At 35.3% G+C, this 27,237-nt stretch overlaps 1 protein-coding gene across 3 annotated transcripts in view; it reads left to right on the top strand.

The window, feature by feature from the left end:
* The window catches only part of LOC141453131 (uncharacterized), a 43,301-nt gene extending 19,584 nt beyond the window's left edge, over nt 1–23,717 (top strand). For all 3 annotated transcript variants that reach the window (XM_074125901.1, XM_074125903.1, XM_074125902.1), the window contains 2 exons: nt 22,157–22,300; nt 23,450–23,717. In XM_074125901.1, the coding sequence (XP_073982002.1) occupies nt 22,157–22,300; nt 23,450–23,621 (316 nt within the window). In that variant the 3' untranslated portion in view covers nt 23,622–23,717. The remainder of the gene's footprint in view (nt 1–22,156; nt 22,301–23,449) is intronic.
* Nucleotides 23,718–27,237: the final 3,520 nt, after the last annotated feature.

Below are 27,237 nucleotides of genomic sequence, written 5' to 3'. Positions count from 1 at the left end.
TACTGAGTAGTATGCTATAGTTTTCTTGAGTACAGATCCATTAGTTGAGAAGATATTAAGGATCAAAATTTTTTTGGGTCATGGTTTAGCTGTGAAATGGGGCCCTTCTAACTCCCACAGTAAACAACAGATTATTCGTATGAAATTTTGTGCTCTTACACACTCCGTTTTACTGAGTAGTATGCTATAGTTTTCTTGAGTACAGATCCATTAGTTGAGAAGATATTGAGGGTTAAAATTTTTTTGGGTCATGGTTTAGCTGTGAAATGGGGCCCTTCTAACTCCACAGTAAACAACAGATTATTCGTATGAAATTTTGTGCTCTTACACACTCCGTTTTACTGAGTAGTATGCTATAGTTTTCTTGAGTACAGATCCATTAGTTGAGAAGATATTAAGGATCAAAATTTTTTTGGGTCATGGTTTAGCTGTGAAATGGGGCCCTTCTAACTCCCACAGTAAACAGCAGATTATTCGTATGAAATTTTGTGCTCTTACACACTCCGTTTTACTGAGTAGTATGCTATAGTTTTCTTGAGTACAGATCCATTAGTTGAGGAGATATTAAGGATCAAAATTTTTTTGGGTCATGGTTTAGCTGTGAAATGGGGCCCTTCTAACTCCCACAGTAAACAACAGATTATTCGTATGAAATTTTGTGCTCTTACACACTCCGTTTTACTGAGTAGTATGCTATAGTTTTCTTGAGTACAGATCCATTAGTTGAGAAGATATTAAGGATCAAAATTTTTTTGGGTCATGGTTTAGCTATGAAATGAGGCCCTTCTAACTCCCACAGTAAACAACAGATTATTCGTATGAAATTTTGTGCTCATACACACTCCGTTTTACTGAGTAGTATGCTATAGTTTTCTTGAGTACAGATCCATTAGTTGAGAAGATATTAAGGATCTAAATTTTTTTGGGTCATGGTTTAGCTGTGAAATGGGGCCCTTCTAACTCCCACAGTAAACAACAGATTATTCGTATGAAATTTTGTGCTCTTACACACTCCGTTTTACTGAGTAGTATGCTATAGTTTTCTTGAGTACAGATCCATTAGTTGAGAAGATATTAAGGATCAAAATTTTTTTGGGTCATGGTTTAGCTGTGAAATGGGGCCCTTCTAACTCCCACAGTAAACAACAGATTATTCGTATGAAATTTTGTGCTCTTACACACTCCGTTTTACTGAGTAGTATGCTATAGTTTTCTTGAGTACAGATCCATTAGTTGAGAAGATATTAAGGATCAAAATTTTCTTGGGTCATGGTTTAGCTGTGAAATGGGGCCCTTCTAACTCCCACAGTAAACAACAGATTATTCGTATGAAATTTTGTGCTCTTACACACTCCGTTTTACTGAGTAGTATGCTATAGTTTTCTTGAGTACAGATCCATTAGTTGAGAAGATATTGAGGGTTAAAATTTATTTGGGTCATGGTTTAGCTGTGAAATGGGGCCCTTCTAACTCCACAGTAAACAACAGATTATTCGTATGAAATTTTGTGCTCTTACACACTCCGTTTTACTGAGTAGTATGCTATAGTTTTCTTGAGTACAGATCTATTAGTTGAGAAGATATTGAAGGTTAAAATTTTTTTGGGTCATGGTATTGCTGTGAAATTCGGCCCTTATATTTCCCACAGTAAATAACAGATTATTCGTATGAAATTTTGTGCTCTTATACACTCTATTTTACTGAGTAGTATGCTATAGTTTTCGTGAGTACAGATCCATTAGTTGAGAAGATATTGAAGGTTAAAATTTATTTGGGTCATGGTTTAGCTGTGAAATGGGGCCCTTCTAACTCCCACAGTAAACAGCAGATTATTCGTATGAAATTTTGTGCTCTTACACACTCCGTTTTACTGAGTAGTATGCTCTAGTTTTCTTGAGTACAGATCCATTAGTTGAGAAGATATTAAGGATCAAAATTTTTTTGGGTCATGGTTTAGCTGTGAAATGGGGCCCTTCTAACTCCCACAGTAAACAACAGATTATTCGTATGAAATTTTGTGCTCTTACACACTCCGTTTTACTGAGTAGTATGCTATAGTTTTCTTGAGTACAGATCCATTAGTTGAGAAGATATTAAGGATCAAAATTTTTTTGGGTCATGGTTTAGCTATGAAATGGGGCCCTTCTAACTCCCACAGTAAACAACAGATTATTCGTATGAAATTTTGTGCTCATACACACTCCGTTTTACTGAGTAGTATGCTATAGTTTTCTTGAGTACAGATCCATTAGTTGAGAAGATATTAAGGATCAAAATTTTTTTGGGTCATGGTTTAGCTGTGAAATGTGGCCCTTCTAACTCCCACAGTAAACAACAGATTATTCGTATGAAATTTTGTGCTCTTACACACTCCGTTTTACTGAGTAGTATGCTATAGTTTTCTTGAGTACAGATCCATTAGTTGAGAAGATATTAAGGATCAAAATTTTTTTGGGTCATGGTTTAGCTGTGAAATGGGGCCCTTCTAACTCCCACAGTAAACAACAGATTATTCGTATGAAATTTTGTGCTCTTACACACTCCGTTTTACTGAGTAGTATGCTATAGTTTTCTTGAGTACAGATCCATTAGTTGAGAAGATATTAAGGATCAAAATTTTTTTGGGTCATGGTTTAGCTGTGAAATGGGGCCCTTCTAACTCCCACAGTAAACAACAGATTATTCGTATGAAATTTTGTGCTCTTACACACTCCGTTTTACTGAGTAGTATGCTATAGTTTTCTTGAGTACAGATCCATTAGTTGAGAAGATATTAAGGATCAAAATTTTTTTGGGTCATGGTTTAGCTGTGAAATGGGGCCCTTCTAACTCCCACAGTAAACAACAGATTATTCGTATGAAATTTTGTGCTCTTACACACTCCGTTTTACTGAGTAGTATGCTATAGTTTTCTTGAGTACAGATCCATTAGTTGAGAAGATATTGAGGGTTAAAATTTTTTTGGGTCATGGTTTAGCTGTGAAATGGGGCCCTTCTAACTCCACAGTAAACAACAGATTATTCGTATGAAATTTTGTGCTCTTACACACTCCGTTTTACTGAGTAGTATGCTATAGTTTTCTTGAGTACAGATCCATTAGTTGAGAAGATATTAAGGATCAAAATTTTTTTGGGTCATGGTTTAGCTGTGAAATGGGGCCCTTCTAACTCCCACAGTAAACAACAGATTATTCGTATGAAATTTTGTGCTCTTACACACTCCGTTTTACTGAGTAGTATGCTATAGTTTTCTTGAGTACAGATCCATTAGTTGAGAACATATTAAGGATCAAAATTTTTTTGGGTCATGGTTTAGCTGTGAAATGGGGCCCTTCTAACTCCCACAGTAAACAACAGATTATTCGTATGAAATTTTGTGCTCTTACACACTCCGTTTTACTGAGTAGTATGCTATAGTTTTCTTGAGTACAGATCCATTAGTTGAGAAGATATTAAGGATCAAAATTTTTTTGGGTCATGGTTTAGCTGTGAAATGGGGCCCTTCTAACTCCCACAGTAAACAACAGATTATTCGTATGAAATTTTGTGCTCTTACACACTCCGTTTTACTGAGTAGTATGCTATAGTTTTCTTGAGTACAGATCCATTAGTTGAGAACATATTAAGGATCAAAATTTTTTTGGGTCATGGTTTAGCTGTGAAATGGGGCCCTTCTAACTCCCACAGTAAACAACAGATTATTCGTATGAAATTTTGTGCTCTTACACACTCCGTTTTACTGAGTAGTATGCTATAGTTTTCTTGAGTACAGATCCATTGGTTGAGAAGATATTAAGGATCAAAATTTTTTTGGATCATGGTTTAGCTGTGAAATGGGGCCCTTCTAACTCCCACAGTAAACAACAGATTATTCGTATGAAATTTTGTGCTCTTACACACTCCGTTTTACTGAGTAGTATGCTATAGTTTTCTTGAGTACAGATCCATTAGTTGAGAAGATATTAACGATCAAAATTTTTTTGGGTCATGGTTTAGCTGTGAAATGGGGCCCTTCAAACTCCCACAGTAAACAACAGATTATTCGTATGAAATTTTGTGCTCTTACACACTCCGTTTTACTGAGTAGTATGCTATAGTTTTCTTGAGTACAGATCCATTAGTTGAGAAGATATTAAGGATCAAAATTTTTTTGGGTCATGGTTTAGCTGTGAAATGGGGCCCTTCTAACTACCACAGTAAACAACAGATTATTCGTATGAAATTTTGTGCTCTTACACACTCCGTTTTACTGAGTAGTATGCTATAGTTTTCTTGAGTACAGATCCATTAGTTGAGAAGATATTAAGGATCAAAATTTTTTTGGGTCATGGTTTAGCTGTGTAATGGGGCCTTTCTAACTCCCACAGTAAACAACAGATTATTCGTATGAAATTTTGTGCTCTTACACACTCCGTTTTACTGAGTAGTATGCTATAGTTTTCTTGAGTACAGATCCATTAGTTGAGAACATATTAAGGATCAAAATTTTTTTGGGTCATGGTTTAGCTGTGAAATGGGGCCCTTCTAACTCCCACAGTAAACAACAGATTATTCGTATGAAATTTTGTGCTCTTACACACTCCGTTTTACTGAGTAGTATGCTATAGTTTTCTTGAGTACAGATCCATTAGTTGAGAAGATATTAAGGATCAAAATTTTTTTGGGTCATGGTTTAGCTGTGAAATGGGGCCCTTCTAACTCCCACAGTAAACAACAGATTATTCGTATGAAATTTTGTGCTCTTACACACTCCGTTTTACTGAGTAGTATGCTATAGTTTTCTTGAGTACAGATCCATTAGTTGAGAAGATATTAAGGATCAAAATTTTTTTGGGTCATGGTTTAGCTGTGAAATGGGGCCCTTCTAACTCCCACAGTAAACAACAGATTATTCGTATGAAATTTTGTGCTCTTACACACTCCGTTTTACTGAGTAGTATGCTATAGTTTTCTTGAGTACAGATCCATTAGTTGAGAAGATATTAAGGATCAAAATTTTTTTGGGTCATGGTTTAGCTGTGAAATGGGGCCCTTCTAACTCCCACAGTAAACAACAGATTATTCGTATGAAATTTTGTGCTCTTACACACTCCGTTTTACTGAGTAGTATGCTATAGTTTTCTTGAGTACAGATCCATTAGTTGAGAACATATTAAGGATCAAAATTTTTTTGGGTCATGGTTTAGCTGTGAAATGGGGCCCTTCTAACTCCCACAATAAACAACAGATTATTCGTATGAAATTTTGTGGTCTTACACACTCCGTTTTACTGAGTAGTATGCTATAGTTTTCTTGAGTACAGATCCATTAGTTGAGAAGATATTAAGGATCAAAATTTTTTTGGGTCATGGTTTAGCTGTGAAATGGGGCCCTTCTAACTCCCACAGTAAACAACAGATTATTCGTATGAAATTTTGTGCTCTTACACACTCCGTTTTACTGAGTAGTATGCTATAGTTTTCTTGAGTACAGATCCATTAGTTGAGAAGATATTAAGGATCAAAATTTTTTTGGGTCATGGTTTAGCTGTGAAATGGGGCCCTTCTAACTCCCACAGTAAACAACAGATTATTCGTATGAAATTTTGTGCTCTTACACACTCCGTTTTACTGAGTAGTATGCTATAGTTTTCTTGGGTACAGATCCATTAGTTGAGAAGATATTAAGGATCAAAATTTTTTTGGGTCATGGTTTAGCTGTGAAATGGGGCCCTTCTAACTCCCACAATAAACAACAGATTATTCGTATGAAATTTTGTGCTCTTACACACTCCGTTTTACTGAGTAGTATGCTATAGTTTTCTTGAGTACAGATCCATTAGTTGAGAAGATATTAAGGATCAAAATTTTTTTGGGTCATGGTTTAGCTGTGAAATGGGGCCCTTCTAACTCCCACAGTAAACAACAGATTATTCGTATGAAATTTTGTGCTCTTACACACTCCGTTTTACTGAGTAGTATGCTATAGTTTTCTTGAGTACAGATCCATTAGTTGAGAAGATATTAAGGATCAAAATTTTTTTGGGTCATGGTTTAGCTGTGAAATGGGGCCCTTCTAACTCCCACAGTAAACAACAGATTATTCGTATGAAATTTTGTGCTCTTACACACTCCGTTTTACTGAGTAGTATGCTATAGTTTTCTTGAGTACAGATCCATTAGTTGAGAAGATATTAAGGATCAAAATTTTTTTGGGTCATGGTTTAGCTGTGAAAGGGGGCCCTTCTAACTCCCACAGTAAACAACAGATTATTCGTATGAAATTTTGTGCTCTTACACACTCCGTTTTACTGAGTAGTATGCTATAGTTTTCTTGAGTACAGATCCATTAGTTGAGAAGATAATTAGGATCAAAATTTTTTTGGGTCATGGTTTAGCTGTGAAATGGTGCCCTTCTAACTCCCACAGTAAACAACAGATTATTCGTATGAAATTTTGTGCTCTTACACACTCCATTTTACTGAGTAGTATGCTATAGTTTTCTTGAGTACAGATCCATTAGTTGAGAAGATATTAAGGATCAAAATTTTTTTGGGTCATGGTTTAGCTGTGAAATGGGGCCCTTCTAACTCCCACAGTAACAACAGATTATTCGTATGAAATTTTGTGCTCTTACACACTCCGTTTTACTGAGTAGTATGCTATAGTTTTCTTGAGTACAGATCCATTAGTTGAGAACATATTAAGGATCAAAATTTTTTTGGGTCATGGTTTAGCAGTGAAATGGGGCCCTTCTAACTCCCACAGTAAACAACAGATTATTCGTATGAAATTTTGTGCTCTTACACACTCCGTTTTACTGAGTAGTATGCTATAGTTTTCTTGAGTACAGATCCATTAGTTGAGAAGATATTAAGGATCAAAATTTTTTTGGGTCATGGTTTAGCTGTGAAATGGGGCCCTTCTAACTCCCACAGTAAATAACAGATTATTCGTATGAAATTTTGTGCTCTTACACACTCCGTTTTACTGAGTAGTATGCTATAGTTTTCTTGAGTACAGATCCATTAGTTGAGAAGATATTAAGGATCAAAATTTTTTTGGGTCATGGTTTAGCTGTGAAATGGGGCCCTTCTAACTCCCACAGTAAACAACAGATTATTCGTATGAAATTTTGTGCTCTTACACACTCCGTTTTACTGAGTAGTATGCTATAGTTTTCTTGAGTACAGATCCATTAGTTGAGAAGATATTAAGGATCAAAATTTTTTTGGGTCATGGTTTAGCTGTGAAATGGGGCCCTTCTAACTCCCACAGTAAACAACAGATTATTCGTATGAAATTTTGTGCTCTTACACACTCCGTTTTACTGAGTAGTATGCTATAGTTTTCTTGAGTACAGATCCATTAGTTGAAAAGATATTGAGGGTTAAAATTTTTTTGGGTCATGGTTCAGCTGTGAAATGGGGCCCTTATAACTCTCACAGGTTATACATTTCAATATTTCTTGAATCAACTACAACATATTTGTTTCAATCCTTTTACATTCTAAGTTCAAAATCGAATTAATCATTAAACAAACTAAACTATCACCTGACCGTACTGTTAGTTCCCAGTAGGAATTATGGAGTTAGTATTCAGCGTGTATTTCAGAAGTAGATGATCATCCTTACAAAATAACGAGAAAGATCGAATTAATGTCTAGTTACATTAAAGTGAGCACCATAGTTCGTGGTCAGGTAGTAATGTTGTTAGTTGCAGGCAGTCTAGCTCGCCTCGTGCTAGCTGAGCTACGTTACTCCCCTAATTACTGTATTTTTCATCTTCTACTTGATTAGCTGATCAATTTCAGTTACCTTCACCAGTCATTAAGTGATCATTAGAACGTTCCTACTAACATTTAGTAATTATTATATTTATTTATTTTTTGTTAATTGGTAAACTAAACTTAATTATTGATATAATCTAGTCTTAATGGTAGTCTTGAAAACGATTTGGTGTAAAATCTCCCGAGATAATCTCTTACCTCCATTACTAAAACTTTCACTCACAAATGTTTATAAACTGATCCATAAGAAAACCAATCAAAGTAAAGCTAGCATTTGATTGGTTGGTTCACAATACAAAAGAAACTATCTGAATTTGACAAGGAATAGCGTACTTTTGTCTTTTATTTTATGCTTTTTCAGACTCTGCCAAACTTGTAAGACAAGTATCAAAAACCTGGTTCTAACTTCTAAAGCGCATTTAGAATTAGTTGCTGATTGCTTCAATCTCTACCATTGAATGAATCTAGCTGAAACATCTAAATTAGTAACAGCTGAGTTTTTTCTGTAACTCAACCAACTTATATAACCACGCCCTGAGGAAGAAAATATTTAAATTTATCGAAACTTTGGCATAAAGACGGAGTTATTGTTTTTTTATTTTGACCGATTCATCGCTATATAATTCCTAAATATTGATAGTTTACGGTCACTAAAAGGTAATACTAAAATACATATACACCAGGCAAAGTGTGAATGGTACATTTACAATACAGGATGCGAAAACTGCCGCAGGAATAGCCGAGGCACACCGCAACCGTAAGAACCCAGGAAGAGAGAAATCAGCCAGTGCTGACACTCTCGGGAATTCTAGTTGCTGGAAAGGTCTAGGTTAGGAGATCATGAGGCCAACGTCGTTTTAGACGTCGTGGGAGATTATTAGGATGGGATGATGAGGAAAGAGTTTGAGCTGTTTGAATTGGGATGGCAGGATAGGCTTTCGTGGAAATTGAGGAATCGTGAATGGATTGTTTCAGTGACAAAAGGAATATTTAGGTCTTTGTGAAGGATGAGGTTAGTGACATAATGGGGAGCATTTACAATACGGCGGAGGACTTTTGTTTGGAAGGATTGGATGCGGGAGATATTGGAAGGTTTAGTTGAGCTCCACAGCTCTGATCTGTAAGTCCACATGGGTTGAAGTAACGTCTTGCGATTAGTTTGTTTTGTGTAGTTAGTTTAGGTTTAGGTCCCATCATGCGTCTTAGTTGTGCTTCTTCTTCTTCCCATGGTGCTACAGTCCTATAGTAGGACTGGACCTCATTTAAGAGAGAGTGCCACTCTTCCCTATCCTAGGCTTTTAGGCACCATCTTCTAACACCAACCTTTCGCAGATCTCTTTCTGCGCCATCCAACCATCTTATCCTGGGACGACCTCTACGTCTTGCGCCCCCCGGGTGTCCATATAGTACTTTTATAGGTACTCAGGATGGGGCATCCGTTCAACATGGCCGAGCCAGCACAGACTGCCGTTTTTGATACAAGAAACTATGTCGGGTTCTCCGTATAGTTTCTTGAGTTATTCGTTCTTTCGGAGCCTCCATTCACCGTCAATGTACGCTACCGTACATCACTACCGGCCTTATTGTTGTTTTTATAAATAATAATTTTCGCCGGACGTGACAAATTCTTAAACCGCAAAACTTTTTGTAACGCATTCAAACACCTGATTCCTGCAGTTACTCTTCCTTTTATTTCAGCGGTTATGTCACAATTTGCTGTCAGTACGGAGCCAAGGTATTTGAATTTGTCGTATGTGGAGAAGGTATAATTGAGTATCTGAACTTGCTCTTCTCGTTGACTCTGGAGCCTTGAGGTGCGCATAAGCTTTGTCTTCTCTTGGTTTATCTCCAGGCCTCGGTTTTTTTTGCCGCTTGTTCAAACTCTTCAAATGCTCCTCCTAATGCTGCCCTTGACCTTGCAACAATTAACACATCATCCGCATATGCCAAGTGTTGGGTCATCCTGTTGTACATGGTGCCCCCCTGGTTCGTCCTTAAGGCTCTTAAGGCCATTTCCAGGCATATGTTGAATATCAAGGGAGAAAGCGGGTCGCCTTGTCTCAATCCTCTTTCAATGGGGAAGCTCTCAGACAGCGAGTTCTGTACTTTAACCTGACTTAGTTGTCAGGTCCCTACCTTTTGTTTAGTTATAGTCTTTTAAGTCTTTTGTGTGGCTTCCACGTGAGTCTACTGTCCATGTAGAAACCCAGGTAGCGTACTACGTTCGAGATTGTTGAGAATGAAAACACTAGGGCACGTTTAACGTCTGAGAGTGAAAGTAACTTGGACGCACTAGCTTTCATTAATTTTTATGCGCCAATGGGGGCGCACCAGCTTTATCTATTAGGTTGAGGTGCTCTTGAAGGAATTTAGAAGTTTCAGATGGTTCTGAGTGGGTAGAGAGGATGGCAGCATCGTCAGTATAAGTAGTGATTAAGGTGTTTGGGTGGGTAGGAATATCAGCAGTGTATACGGTGTAAAGGATGGGACCAAGGATGTTGCCTGGAATCGACGACTCTGAAGCATTGCTGTCTAGGGGAGTGGTTAAAATTAAAATTTGACGCTCACAATATTTGTTCTTGCAGTTACAAATTTAAAAAAAAAACATTCTTCCGTTTAACATTAACTTAACTTCCTCTTCATTTAAATAACAATAACAATTAATTATAGGTAACTTCCAAAAACGTTTTAGAAAGGGTGCATTATGAAGGAGAATAGAAAGAAATATCCTCAAAACACTAGGCAGACTCAGTGACTCCCAATATCGTGTGATCATACAATAACATGAGCAACTAACTATTCAGATTTAAGTGACTTCTTAACATACAAATTGGATAACAACATTCATTATGCATAATCAACTAATAGACTTCACACCTGCCCACAAACCTGACCTCAAACACCCTCAGTTCGTCTACCGCATCTTTTTAACTCTTCAAACCGTCCACTCTCTGTCAAGTTATAAAATCATTTTCAAACTAACCTTCATTTTAATTACCAAAACTCAAATTTTACTTCTTTCTATTAATTTTTTTACACCTTTAGAGGTGATATAAAAATATTAACGTAACACTTAATGACGTACACTAAAGCAAAAACATTAATTAAAATTACTTTCCGGTTATTTATAGTATAATTATTATTTTAATTGATTTCCAGTTGAGATAAAATGGTGATGACAGGTAGTTATAAATTTCGTAATTTGATTAAAATTTATGAACACAAAATTTTAAACCTTTTAAATAAATATAGTAAAATAAATCGCCTATTTTTTTTTCACCCAGGCGGGGCTTAACGTTCAACTACCAATTTAAATTTTAAATTTCGTTTTAATTTTGTACTCTTTAATTTTATATTTTTAAACAGGTTTCAGAGTTTGGACAATTTAAATCTTTATTTTCAGTCAATTTTCAATTTTAAATTTTAAATGATTAAAGAGATTTTAAGAGAAATTGGTTGAACACTAGCTGGCAACAGTTCTAGACAGTTCCTCAGAGCAATCAACTCTTACTGGTGTTTGGAAGTTGCAAGAATACGCTAGAGATTCTGAGATTTGACTGACATTTCTGTTGCTATGCCCCTATTAATACCTAGGTCATTTAATTCGTCTTTAATGCAAAGGTAAAGCAAGATTTTTTTTTTAAGCCAAGCAATAATCTATTAAAAGAGATATCCTCTAGTAAAGATGGCTGTGAATGGAGCCTTCCGATTTTGCCTCCAAGTACTTTAAGCTTATAATTTTGGCCTTTAATTGCTTAAGTTTTGATATAGGCCACAGTCTCTATTGTTAATTTTGAAGCTTCTTTTTCACGAAGACCTGCTTTCTCATTTTCTGATCGACCTGCAAATCCCTTCTCTCAAAACGAAATGAAATTGTGAGAAAAGCGTAAACATTTTTCTTCCTTGATACGTTCTATAATTGGCGAATGGTTTTCATAATTTCTCAATTAGTCCAAGGATATTTGGATATCACTTTTAATTATACCTAAGTTGGCTCTAGGAGCGATACGATGAAGTCACTCTACATCTTACTTTAGCCAATTGCTCGGCTTGGCTGTGGGTTCAGAGTTCCCCCAAAATGGAGGAACCTGTATTTTGTCATTATTCTTCCAACTTCGCGGCGACCAAAGCGGAGCCAACATCTTCCCTACTAAATACTTCTACTAGAAATGTAAATCCAAGATCCTCGTTAATAAAGCGAAAGAGACCTGGATTAAAGCCATTAATTCGAGAACTCGTTGTGAATCAACTACAAATTGTAGTTGTGCGGTTAAAGGCTTGGTACTTGGTTCGATTCCCGGTCTTAGGCCTTGGATTTTATTTAATTGTTAATAAAAGAAATTTTATTAAAGCACTTTTGCTAGTCGCTTTCGTCCACGACGCCTAATTTGGTAGCCTTAAATAAACAAAAAAAAACTATAGTATTACTTGTTCCACACTTTAAATCCCAATTTGAATATAAATTTCCAAATTTATAAGCTATGTGTTAGCAAGTTGTTAAATACATACATAAAACAATTTTATGTAATAATTATGTAAACACAGAAAGAAGAAATTATTGGTTAGCCTCCGCTTATATTTACAATAGATAGCTTAAAAGTACGAAGTAGTGCAGTTGTTGTTTTTTTTAGCTTTAGGGCTATGTTGTTTTACTATAATACTGACAAGGTTCATAAATCTGTCAGAAGAAGGTAATAATAACACAGTAGACAGGTTATATTGATTGATGTTATGATCGAGCGAAGGTGTTAATTTGTCAACTCATCAAAACGTTCCAACAAGAGTGCGGTGAAGGTTAAGATGCCACTTTTGATAAGTCCTCCTTTACAAATAAATATATTTTAGTTTTTTTATCATTATTTTCATAAAATTTTGAAAGCTTTGCTTCAAAGATCTAGTATTCTATTAACATAAAGTAGAATTGGGTCTTCAATCCAACTTGGGAAACAGTAAAAGAACTGGTTAAAATTTGTTAAGTTAAACAAAGAATTGTTAGAAAGATTTGAGTACCCGGCAAAACAAAAATGTTTTTTCTTAAAATACTTTTGTATTCAGTCCAACAAAATACGAGGGTCGTTTGAAAAGTCCGTGCAAAAATAAAAACTACTTAATTTTTGGGGGTAAACCTTTTTTATTTTTCAACATAGTCTCCTTTTAGGCTTATACACTTCGTCCAACGCTGCTCTAGTTTGTTGATCCCTTCCGAATAATAGGATTTGTCCAAGTCTGAAAAATAGCCATTCGTTTCTGCAATCACCTCCTCGTTTGAATAAAATCTTTTTCCCGCCAGCCATTTCTTCATATTGGGGAACAAATAGTAGTCCGAGGGAGCCAAGTCTGGAGAATAGGGGGGATGTGAAACGAGTTGGGACCCTATTTCCATTAATTTTGCGACCACAACTGCTGAGGTGTGAGCTGGTGCGTTGTCGTGATGGAAAAGGACTTTTTTGTGGGCCAATCCGTGGGCGTTTTTCTTGCAGCTCGGTTTTCAAACGGTCCAATAACGATGAATAATATGCACCTGTAATAGTTTTACCCTTTTCCAGATAGTCGATGAGGATTATTCCTTGCGAATCCCAAAAGACAGTCGCCATAATCTTTCCGGCCGAAGGAACGGTCTTCGCCTTTTTTGGCGCAGATTCCCTCTTGGTAACCCATTGTTTAGATTGTTCTTTGGTCTCAGGAGTGTAGTGATGTATCCATGTTTCATCCACAGTGACGAAACGACGCTTAAAGTCCTGCGGATTCTTCTGGAACAGCTGCAAACCGTCCTTGCAACACTTCACACGATTTCATTTTTGGTCAAGCGTGAGCAATCGCGGCACCCATCTTGCGGATAGCTTTGTCATGTCCAAATGTTGATGCAAAATATTATGTACCCGTTCATTCGAGATGCCCACAGCACTAGCAATCTCACGCACCTTCACTCTTCTATCATCCATCACCATATCATGGATTTTATCAATGATTTCTGGAGTAGTAACCTCAACAGGGCGTCCAGAACGTTCAGCGTCACTTGTGCCCATATGGCCACTCCGAAAATTTTGAAACCACTTATAAACTGTTCTAATCGAAGGTGCAGAGTCACCATAATGATTATCAATCTTCTCTTTAGTCTCCTGAGGCGTTTTGCCTTTCATAAAGTAGTGTTTAATCAACACACGAAATTCTTTTTCGTCCATTTTTTGAAAATCACTCGACTTCCTCGATTCAAACGAATGCCAAACACAAAGAAATATACCGCTCTGGCTGAAACTTGGTGTGTGTTCTTCCAAGAGATGCTACTAACTAAACATAACCTCGATACGCGCCAGTGGTGCTATCTCTCTGACTTTGCACGGACTTTTCAAACGACCCTCGTAATAAGATCAATTTCAGTAAGTTATATCACCAGGTTCAGGTATCGATCAAAAACTTCTCTTTCATTCAAAATCCTGCGTCCTTGTCAACTCGGTAATTCTTTCTGTCTTTCTTTTTAATTCTAGAAGCCCAAGGAAGTCTCGGACGCAATTTTTAAAAGAGCTAAGCAAATGTCATTGAGATTTTGTAATATCACAAAAGCTGATTACCGGACTACGGCTTCTAAATTGGAGGGGCAACATCGTCCGCCTCCAAGCATAATAGCAGGACTGTCTCCAAGCCGTGACGGCCTTTACCATTACCATTCTTTAAAGGAAGGTAACAGTTAACGCTTCCATTTCTTTTTTATCGGTCTTTTCTACAATTTATCACTCCAAGAGAACAGCGAATCTCTAAATATCCTTAATGTCCGAGCAGAGCTCTAAAGTAGAAGATTCCAATGTTTATTTTTGACGAATATCAATATGTATAGGTTTCGTATAGGATGTATGATTGTATAGTATGTATAGGATTCAAGATTGGCAAGGAATCGGTCAAATAAAAAACAAACTCGTCTTCTTGCCAACGTTTCGACAAATATATTGTCCTCTTCGGGGCGTGGCCTATGCGGGTTGGTTGTGATACAGAAGGCAAGAAGACGAGTTTGTTTTTTATTTGACTTTGAGGATTCCTCGCCAATCTTGAATCCTAAGTTTATTGTTGACTTTCGGGCAACCCGTAGAGGTTACATCGTACATAATCTAGCTAAGAAAACTATTAATTCCAGTAAACATTGATGGCATCAAGCTTTTGACTACGTTTTAAAATCAAAATTTCTATCGAAGTAAAGTGATTCTTTTTTAAATGGTTTTTTGAAGTTAGTTGTTTCTGAAACAGAACCAATTATACCGTCAGCCACTAATCGATTGATAGTGCAGACCTTGACAAGGAACTCACGGGTTTTCTTCGGGACCAATACCTCCACATCGAATCATAATCCATGTACGTAGAAATGTCCATCACCATACTACTCTTTAAACGTCTCTCTACAAATGCAATTTACATAGACCGCGGCATCTTCTTGTAGAAGACACTCATTTCCTGCAACAATTTCGTACCGCACTCTTCAATCAGGATCTTCAATCGAAGCCATTTTTCCAAAAAGTTTAATAGGCAATCAGATCAGCGCAATGGGTTGACCCCATCCATATCGACGCGCTACACCTCTTAAAGGCAATCAAAGCCATACACTTGTTTAGCAGCTCAATTTGCGCGCGTTTTAAACCGTTGATGGTGACAAGTCAAGAGGAGTGTGGCCCGTAAAACCGAGGTCATAGTTTTTAATTTTAAAAAACAGAAGTGAGAAGGCAAAAAATATGTTGATAGTAATTTATAAATCTAAACTCATTTATAAAAAGACGTCTCTTAGCAGCCAAACTGTTGTGGAAGCAATTAATAGTATATTCTAAGCAGAATTTCTAATCAGTTAACATAAATTACACAAAATATCAATAAAAGAACAAAATGAAAGAATGTAATGCACGTATTTTCTTCTCTTCAGAACATATTTATTACAAATTTACTGTCAATAAAATAAAAATCTTATTTATTTGATTTATTAGTTCTGAAAGTGTAGACACACAAATCTTTCTTTAATTTAGAAAAAGAAGAGTTAAAATATTAAATGTAACATTTCTCGTTAACAACTCGTTATTCTCAACTCAATAACATTTTATAACAATAAAGAATAAAGAATAAATTAACTTTTTGTTGAAATTTATATTCGAAAAAGTTAAAAGAAATAACAGAATATAATTAGTAAAACATGGAGTAATTAGTCAACACCTAAACAGTAGAGACTGCGCTGCTCTCATCTTGTGTTCCATTCTTTATAAGTTATTAATGGAAAAAGAAAAAGGTTATATTTTTTTTAAATTTATGACGTGTTAAAATGTAACAGAAGATTGGGCATGTAGTTCTAATTATAATAAAGCTAGAGAGAGATAGAAAATAGCACCTATTCAATGTTTTACTAATTAGTTTTGAAAATCTATTGCTGGACACTGGTACTGAAAGTAAAACTCGGACTTTTTAAAATGGTAATTTAATTGCTACCTTATTTCTTATTCAATTGTTTTTGTATTGGTTTCGGTCAATGTAATGCATAGTAAAGAGATTATCTGTAAAAAAAATGATTATTAATTTGCCAATAGATATTTCTTTAGCTATGAAAATTGTTAGCGGGCATTGTTTTTTTAAAATTAAATAAAAGAGATTTAGGTTTCACATTGTTAAATTTTATCAGACTTTACGTAAGCTGTTAAGTTGCTTATACTTACTTCATATTGTTATGAATTATTTCGTATTCAGATATTGAGGATAAACTTCTTTTTTTACCATCATATTGCATTCTCCTGCTTAAAGAGCTTTTATTGATGTAAAAATATCGTCAAAACTTAACTACAAATTAACTACATCATCGCAACATTCGTGATGATTCACAAGATGGTGAACGCCAAAACATCGGTAAAAAGTATGGAAGTATTTTATTTTCTAATGTTTCTTAAATACCTTGAATACAAAACTTATTATAAGTCAAGAGTTAGCACATTGTTGGAGATCGTTTCTCTGACGCTACAAATTTAAATTAATAATTAATTTAGTTACAACCAACGCATTATTGCGTTATAAGAAACAAGAATAATGTCTACAACAAAATAAGAATGGAGAAGTTATCGAGTGGTTACCCAGTCTACACACTTCACTTCTATTTACTATGGTCGATAGAAAGAAGATGGCGAGGCCACCACTGCCTTTTAAGACGTCTAAGGAGTGTTATCTGGAACTGTGATAATATTGTAAGTTAATATTGAATTCCCTGTCGATACAAAACCCTGTTGGTTTTAGCAGCTTGTGTAATGTAAGTAATTTGTAGGAGGACTGTGCGAATGGTTTGATTGGTGACTTTGAATGGAACGTCTCCTTATGGAGTGAAGAAGTGTATGGACTGAACCCCTTGGAGGTTTGGAGCGTTTGACCCTTACGGGAGGCCAAATACCTTCCATTATACAACTTACATAAAATAAGTCATTTATTTTCCTCAGAAGTTTTCATTTATTTATTATTGTAGTCTTTTCAGTGGCTGGAAACTTCTCTGTTAAGTCTTGTATGAGGGTTACAAGTTAGTCTTCTATCGAAGTAGCGGACCATTGTCTTGATCAGGGGACCCCAAACTTTTTACACAGGGGGCCAGTTCACTGTCCCTCAGACCGTTGGAGGGCCGGACTATAAAACAAACTATTTTAAAGTAAAATAACAAAAAACAAAACGGGAACAAATAGAATATTTAAAATAAAGAACAAGTAAATTTAAATCAACAAACTGCCCAGTATTTCTGTGGGAACTATGGACCTGCTTTTGGCTAATGAGATGGTCCAATGTCCGGTTTAGTTATAGTGCTTTGCCTTTCTTCCTGCTGTTATTTTACGGAGCCGTGACGCGTGCATCCTACGTCATCGGAAGTAGTGATGTACATGAGCGACGCAGCGCTTTGTGGCACCGCCACATATAGTGCTCCTCTCACTGACCACCAATGAAAGAGATGCCACTTCCGGAAGTGCGGCGGGGACCGGATAAATGTCTTGATTGTAGAAGACAGAAGAAAGAGTAAAGATAATTGCTGAGATTTTGTCTCTTACAGTTTTATAGCCAACTTTTTTGTACTATTTTTCTGTAGAGGTGAGATAGTATTAAAGGTCACTATGTGCTATGACCGAATCTGGTAGTTAGATGAGACGGATGTTATCAAGTAATATACTCAGAATGAGTTGGTATGCCTGAAGAGTAGATTGTGTACAAGACCTAGAATGCAAACACTAAATTATGTACATTGTTTTTTTTATAAAAACTTGAAATGAAAACTTATTTAAAAATATTAAGTACCGGATAAGGTTACATTGCTTAATTCCCTTTTAATTGTAATGAGATTTATATTTCAAATTTCTTTTATGCAATTAAGTATTACATTAAATGCAAGTATTTCTTTCTCTGCCAATACCAGTTACATACTACACAGGTTGAAGAGAAAAACATTCTTAAAACTCACTTTCTTAGAGAATTACTATTACAGTTTTATTTAAAGTCTTTATTTATAAATATTATACAAAAAAAATAATAATAATCAAAATAAATAGTCACTTCAAAACCATCGTCATAGATCTTACTTCTGCAAGATCATTTCTGCATTTGCGATTGCAAATTATGTCTTAAATCTTGCACTGCTACAGTAATCTAATTAGATGTACAATATACAGGGTGATCCATTTAAAACGCACTTTTTAGGGACGTCAATCTTCAATTATTATTATTTTTGTTCTTTGAATCTCAAATAATGCTTTTTGCAGTCAGAGGACCTCCCAAAACGTGTATTTGTGGTGGAGAATTAATATTGAAAACCGATCACGAATAGATAAAATTGTAAATTTGATCTTAAATATCTCAACTAATATTAGGGATATCGAAACGTGGTCAACGTCATTTTTCACAGTTTTTTTATGTAGTTTGTCAAAACCAGTGGTCCTTATGAAACTTTGAACAGGTTTTTGGCTGTAACTCCGCCAAAAATAAAGATACAGGATCGGGGGTGAAAAATATGAAAACTAGACAAAAAAAACACGTAGTTTACTTCGTGTTTTTTTTTTAAATTCCGCTTTCCTAAAAAGTTATTAGCGATTGGTGCGTTTTAAATGGATCACCCTGTATACCTGCCTGGTTGACTTTTAAGGAATTATAAAAATTATTGTATATTTAATAGATATATCAATGCCAGTGATAACATCACGATTCATTTAGTAATGTTTTAGGATTCCGCAAAAATTCTCAAAATGCTCTGTTCTCTGATAGTTCAAGGTTAATAGTTTTAAAACGTTGTGACCACTCATTTTGTGGTCACCAAAAAAACAAACAAAATATTGCTTTTCGAAAAACACTTTAGCTAAACGGTTTTCATAAAACACTGGGAGTCACGCAGCTGTGAATTCCTAAAAAGCGGATATTGTTTTTTCTTTTAGTAAAAGATAAAAGCTAACATTTTAAAATAACCTTAACGGAGTTCTTAATAGATCTAAACGAAGAAGTAGGTATTATTGTATTAAAGTGCTAACTGTCAATACGCTTAATTGACTTTTTATAGAGGACCTCACGTATTTTTTAAATGTCGCGTAATTTTTATTGAATAGAGATGGGTCTATCTGAGTAGGTCTCAACACGCCGTGATCCGCATTTCTCTGAAGATTCTTGGAATACTGAGGAAGATAGAGAGGAACTGCATGTTGGCGCTCTCATCTTGCTGGCTACTGCCCGACTCTGCTGGCCATTACAATAGCTCTGCACTCCTCCTTAAAGGTCGCTGAGAATTCTCTAATGAGCTAGTCAGGCGAGGAATGGGGATCCCCCAATACAAGGCACGTTGGCTAGAATGGCGAGCGGAGGCTGTAATAAACTCTTTTTTATTATACACCATCACAATAACTGTTATCTAGTTCGTCGTTCTTCTATTTCCTATAATTTTTACTCTCTATTACTATTACAAAAGAATAGCCTAGAGAAACTAGCTACGGTTTTTCAAGCTGAGCTAGCTGCAATTAGGTTCTGCGCTGCCGAGATTAAGAGGCGAGGAATTATTAATTCTAAGGTCGTAATTTTCTCGGATAATCAGGCTGCTTTACGAGCTATTAGTTCCTACCAGGTCAACTCAAAACTAGTTTGGGACTGTCTGGGTGCCCTGAAGTAAATTAGTGACCATAATAAGGTCCTTCTGGTTTGGATACCTGGTCATGCAGGACACAAGGGAAACGAAGTGGCAGATTTATTGGCCCGGGAAGGCTCTGCGGGACACTTCGTAGGCCCAGAGCTCTGCTTGCCACCACTGGGTAGAGACAGGCGAAGGAGTTCATTAAAGACTATTCGCCGAGGCTGACGGCAGAACTAATTCGGCAAGGTCGTGGGGCCATAAGGATGATTGTAGGCCTATTAACTGGCCACTGTAGGCTGAGGAAACACATGCATCGCATGGGCCTGGCAGATGATAGCCTTTGCAGGTTCTGTCAGAAAGAGGAGGAAACGGCACTGCACGTGTTGTGTCAGTGCGAGGGGCTCGCATGGCTAAGGATGTTACTCCTCGGGGAGGAAAAAACCAAGGCCTGTGAGCTTTACCCAAGAGCCGCTCTCCAGCATCAAGAGTCTGATTAAATGGACAGGTCTGGAGGGTGAGCTTTAGAGTGAAGGGAGCCACAATAGATCCAAAGGGGTCGCAGTGGCGTAGGCCTTGAGGCCACCCTAGTTTAATCTATCTATCTATTACAAATAAAAGAAGTAATAGTATTCATAGATTCAGAAAAGCTTACTTCAAAGAGTCTCAGAGAAAGATTGTAGAGTGCTTTGATGGAATTAGATGTGGAGGAAAGACTAAACACAGAAATAGGCTGTCAAAGAACTTAAAGAGCTTCTAAGGGTCTTAAGAAAGGGTTTCATCTGATTCCTACCATGTTTAAAATTTTTTTGGAGTGAGTTATTGAGAGATGGTTTCGAAAATGTAGGGGTATTTACGAGGTAGTTGTGGCCCAGATTTGGGAGGATCTGTTATTGATGGTGAGGAAATTGGAATACTCATGGTGGAATATGAGAATAAATTTAAAAATAAAACGGGAGTTCTTTACTATAGAATTTTTAAAGAAGAGGACTTGAATGTAAATAGGCAAAAATACTAAACACAGAAATGTGTTTGAGGCATTTGGCCTTGATTTTAGAAGAGGAAACAGGATATGAAGAGGATATGCTGAAAAGAAAATAACAGGCAAGGAAGGCAGACTGAATGTTGCATCCAGTTTTGTGGCATTTCCTAAGGAAATAAAAACTATACTTTCAACTTCATAATCAAGGGTTTTCTAGTCCTTAGTGACGGCACCTTGACAACGACCCATAAGTGCCGCGCAAGAAATAGGTTTGAAAAGGGAATTACCTTCCGGAAGATGGTCAGATATGGTAAGAGGTTAGATCCTGCAGTCCAAAGTGGGTTCAATAAGAAGATGCTAGAACAAGAAGGCTACCGATAGAAGTCTCATGAGACAGAGATGGCAGTATCGGGAGCTTTGGAAAGAAACTTTGCCTGAGCGACTTAGGAAATTGCCGATTAGTGAGTAAGTCAGGAGATTTAACTGAAAGTACATGTTTTAGGGCTCCCAAAGCTCAAAAAAAACATACTTTCTGTTCACGTTGATCCAGCAATTGCACACAGAAACCTCTAAACCCATCTCTTTTCTCTTGAGGAATGGTTCAAAAAAATTAAGTTAAATGAAAACAAATCTCAGAATAATACTTTAACCCTTCGCGGCATCCTATGAAGTATGACTCGATTCCAATTCCTCCTGCCAATGTTGTCCGTTATCTTGGGCTTTATTTAGACAAAAGACTGACTTGGAACTCGCACACATGACTTAAACAGACTGAAGTTAACAGGCGCTATGGATTACTTAAAAGACTACAAGACCAACGATCTAATCTTTCACTTAATATCAAACGACTGATATAAACTTCCATACTAAAACCCACCTGCACGTACGGTATTGAACTGTGGGGTTCAACGAAACGCTCCAATCTTCAATCGCTTCAGTCTAAAATTCTCCACACTATCGTTAACTCTCCATTGTACGTTTCAAATCTAACTATCCACACAGACCTGGAAATTCCGTTTGTAAGTCCTAGTTGCTCGAACTCGCTACAAAAGTTTTCATCAGAACTTACAGTCTCATTCCAATCCTCTTGTTCGCCATAGATAATCCTATGGAGATAAATTGATTACTTATTCTCTCTTCACTCAGTAATACCGTAAGTTATTGGCATTCTTAGCTATCAGTGCAGCTAGGCTTGAATCAATTTCAATATAATTGATAAATTATAAACAACAAAAAGCTCTATAGAGAACTAAATCATATGTTCACTTTAATATTATTATTTATTTAAATTGAGCAAAATTTTTTATAATGGATGATAGGATAGCTCTTCCTCAAGTAGTGAGACTGGATTGTTGGGTTGGTGATGATTCCTGGGATGTTGTGGATCTAACAGAAAGCAGAAGATTGGCTCCTGAAGAAAAACAGGTTGGAGTTCCAGCTAACAAATCCATTACCTTGTACAGGTATTTAATCAAAACTAATCAATATTTGGGCGATTTAAGTTTATTATTGGAGGTTTGTTTATTTGATTATAACATAAAGATAGTTTTCTTCATTCTGTGGAATTGTTGAAATTATTATTCTTTATTGAACCACGCAATAATTGATAATATAGTAAAGTAATCGCCTATTTTTTTTTAGGCGGAGCTTAACGTCTAATTAGGTATCATGGACGGAGGCGGAAGCTCGTACTTTACTATAAACAATTTTTTCTTAACAAATAAAAAGTAGACACACGCGGGATTCGAACTGGAGATCTTCCACTTATAAAGCCACACTCTTTACCACTAGACCAACACCCGCCCCTAGAATTGATAATATAATTAGACTTATAATTAGGATAATGTATGTTGGCTACGTTTTAGTAGATGGGCAATCAATTGGATTAGTAGATTTGAAACATCGATTTTACTGATTAAATTCAGTTTCTAAAGTTGCCCTCGCCAGAAAACTTTGTGATAAGATACAAGAAGTTTTCTTAGTGTAGTTTTTAATGTTAAAACGTTCACATTTAGTCATTTTGATACTACTAATTTTCACTAAATGTCAGCACGAATTCGGAACTAAAATTTAATATTTGATTGCCCTGACTAGCGTTGGTTCTTCTACTATCGCTTACAAATGATTAGGTAACTCCTTGAACCTCAATACCTTGATGATGGGTACCCTGTTAGGCCTAAACGAAACTATCAATTTTGAACATTCTGTGATTTCTCTTTCCGAGTTATGTTGTCCAAATACTTCTTTTGAAAACCACTTTTTGGGAATTATGGAATATCAAATTGAGAATTAAGAAAAGCTCAATTTCCCAAAATTTGCAAGACAGAAATAACTTATCTTGGAAGTGGTAATAAAAAGCAAAAGAGATTACACAAATACGAGTATATTTATGACAATTTTCAATCATTTGTAAAATAATTTGATCTTCAATAATAAAATCCAAGACACTTTTTAATAATAATATTATACCTAATGTGTTTAGTGTGATAAGCAAGGCACACCATTAATACTTACAGCAATATGTTAATGATAAATTCTTAACTATTACCAAACCTCGCTACAAATAAGTTACAAGTTTTTAAATGTCAATATCTGAAATATTTTACTCACAGGATCGATAAAAAAGGCAATCTACTGAAAAGCATCGATAAATCACGGCTTCTTATGCAACGTAAAGCAACGAATAAAAAAAAGAAAAAGAAAATAACTTCTAAAGATATTTGGTCGATACCGTACGGCTGGTTTTATCAACCTGGCGAAAAGATACCGCTAATATTCGAATAAGATGTAATTATTGCAAGAAGATTCATCAATCCGACTACCATAATAAATTTTTATGTGCTACTATTCTTTAAATAAAATTTATTTTTCTATATTCTATTTATTTATTATATTAAAAATTGATTTGTTGTGGACCTCTTTCAATTTAATGGGTTCTTTTGTTCGGTAAGTATTAGAAAATATTGATTTGGATGTTGATAATTAATCATTCTTCATTCATTTTGCAATCAAAGATAAATGATGTAAAACTCTCTGGAATAGTTAAAAGTTTTAATATGAAGTGTTAATGTTAATGTTAATAGTTAATGTTAATAGTTAATGTTAATAGTTAACAGTTAATGTTAATAGTTAACAGTTAATGTTAATAGTTAACAGTTAATGTTAATAGTTAACAATTAATTGTTAATAGTTAACAGTTAATGTTAATAGTTAACAATTAATTGTTAATAGTTAACAATTAATTGTTAATAGTTAACACTTAATTGTTAATAGTTAACAATTAATTGTTAATAGTTAACAATTAATTGTTAATAGTTAACAATTAATTGTTAATAGTTAACAATTAATTGTTAATAGTTAACAATTAATTGTTAATAGTTAACAATTAATGTTAATAGTTAATGTTTCCGAACTGAGTCACTGAGCGCGACTTTTTAGTCTGGAAGTCTAGGACTTTGTAATCAATAACAATGTGGAATTTTCTAAGAAAAAATTAGTAGATAAGAGGTTAATTCATTCTTTTCTGTTATAATTCTGACAAAAATGTGAATATTATTAGTTTGATCCGTGGACCTATAACTGAGGTCTCCCGCCTACAAGACTAATCATAACCATGGCCGTGCGAATAGCAGCGGCAAACGGGGCAAATATCGTCGGGTGTTAAAATAAACTCAAAGGAATACGTTTTTAATAAAATTATTCAGATTAATGATAGTTAATACGCATATATAATTATTTTTATGACTGATTTGATCCGTCGGGGTACGCATTTTTTTATATCGCTTTCTGACCCCATTATACTTGCTGAATGGGCAAGATTATATTCTGTTTTTGGTGTCTACTTTCACTTTCTTTGACTACAAACTTTTAACACTCGAAAGACAACAATTGATTGCTGTCAGATCCAATCCAAATACAAAGACAGATAAATGTTAGAATTAGAAAAAAGTAAACAAATGTGTCCATGGCATTAGGATTCACAAGAGTAACAAATTGATGAAAATTCTTTAATAAATGAGCAAAAAAACTAAAGTATTTGTATGAACAGCCATGGACTAAAACCAAAGGAGAATTATCAGATGTATTTTGAAGTTGAATTATCTAAATTATAAAAAATCTGTCTTACGGAAAAAATTAAAATGAGTGTTTATAAAAAAAAAAAATTAAATGAAACCGCTCATAATTTCTAATAAAAGCATGAAACGGTATTATAAGATAAAAGTACTAACAATCGTGACTTGTTCTAAGTAAATATAAGCTTGTAAGTTATTATTTAGAACCTGAAGGAGACTTGTGATACACCACTATAGAATTTGATAATTTTATATATATATAAGTGGGCGATGTTTAGAGGTAATGACGAATGTACAAGGTAATTTGATAATCTATACAGTGTTGAATCTATGTGCGAACAAAACCCTTTTGTACGTGAGAACTCTAAGTTTAGTCTCTTCAAGGAATAAAAGTGTGCAATCTTTGTAGAATGTTTACTCTAAAAGCGATGGGTCCTAACTTATTATCAAAAGGATAATACATTGTAATAATGTGTTAAAAAACTAGTGATTTTATATACGACATGATGTTTGTTTTAGTAATTTTAATAGCTTAGCGTCTATTTATTTAATTTTTTTTTCTATTTTTTAAACGTCTAGCTCCAACATTTTCAAATGTTATATAGATGTTTCATTTTTTGTCTTTTCTTTTGTGGTATTCGATAAAATTGATACTGCTAATAATCTTTTCATAAAATCTTTTATAAGATCTTTGTCGCTTTGTTATTTTGTTTACAAATTAGATACTCTTGACTCCTTTACTAAGTGAATTTTGCTTTTATATGCCTAAAATAGAATAGTTTAAATCTCTTTCCAGTATTTAAAGAATATAATTACCCAATTAAATAGATAAGAATTTTTATTATTTGCTGCTTCAAAATACATCAATAGATCATCGTGATTGGCGACCACTTATCATTAAAAGAAGATTTCCGTGATTTGACAGTAACATTATTTACAAGGGGATTGAAAAAATAACTGCCATTTCAGTCTAGTAAAATTTATTTTGCCATTGGCAACACTGACTTCCACACAACCTAACACATTTTACACATAGACCGATCACACTCAGTCCATGAACAGACAAGACAGAAGACACACCAACCCTGAAATGTAATTCTAAACTAGGTAAATAATTTTTGTAAATTTCGTTTTTAGTATACATATTCATTTCAATAGAATCATTGTTAACAAACTGTAAATATGTTCCACAGCCCTGAAGATGACCTAGTCCCTAGGTCGAAAGCTCGGCAGAATAAATTTTACTAGACTGAAATGGCAGTTATTTTTTCAATCCCATTGAAACTATGAATCAGTCACCAAAAAGAATGAACAATTATTTACAAGGTCTAACTTATTCTATATTACCTATATTTCTAACCTATATCCTTCGAACTTCAAATAGTAAAGTTAGATTAAAATTAGAGGAGAAGGTAGTAATTTGGGACGGTGTTGGAATTTGGGACACCCCTGTTTTTGTGAAACCAGTAGTGGCTATCTGTTAGTTTTTGGTGCCTTACTACTCTTTGGGGTAGGCTTTGTCTGCTGCAGAAGGCAGCCCCGTCAGCCGAGTGGCAGCTTTGTCCAAGAGAGGACCATGTTGATTTTGTCAGCGCTAAAAAGTTTTCTTAAGGTTGATTTTCCTCTGCTTTTGGTTAATACCGAGGAAAGTTAGAATAATTTCCCTTAGACATTAAAAATGTAGAAAGTAGAGTTTTAATTGCCAGTATTATGGATTTCAAATATGAATGTATATTGGAAAAAAAATGAGGTTATATTGTACGCGGTGTATGGTGGTATTATGGGACAGCGTTGTCCCAAATAACAACCTCATTAATCGACTACCGAACAAGTGTGAAAAGTGGCACTGAGGACGTAACTAGTGTCTTATAAATATTTTTTTTCTACAGGGTACTATAAAGGGCCTAAAAAAATATATCAAAACAGATTCTGAAGACGATTCTGATGTTTCATTTTCATCAGATGAATCGGGAATGCACTACGTGTGCAAAGGAGTCATTTGTTAGTGATTTTTCTGTCCAGTCCACCTATCATGTCTTAACATTTCTCTAAGAAAACTGATTAAACCCTAATTTTTATCCTTAATGTACGATAATTGTGTAAAATATAGTTTCGTGGCCATATTTAAGGCTTATTTTTACAATTCATGGAGAAACGAGAACATTAACTATAATTATTATGTGTGTCCCATATTACAACCACACTTTCTGAAAACCCAACATGGCACCACCACAGACTTTTTCAGTGTAACTCCAGACTCCTTGCTGTGATCCACTCAGGACTCCAAATTTACAAAGACAAATACTGTATGTCTATGATTTTACTTC

Source organism: Rhodnius prolixus, unplaced genomic scaffold (genome assembly GCF_049639745.1).
Source record: "Rhodnius prolixus isolate KJV_2025 unplaced genomic scaffold, Rpr scaffold_3, whole genome shotgun sequence".
NCBI lineage: Eukaryota > Metazoa > Arthropoda > Insecta > Hemiptera > Reduviidae > Rhodnius > Rhodnius prolixus.
This window is presented reverse-complemented; position numbering and strand designations above follow the sequence as displayed.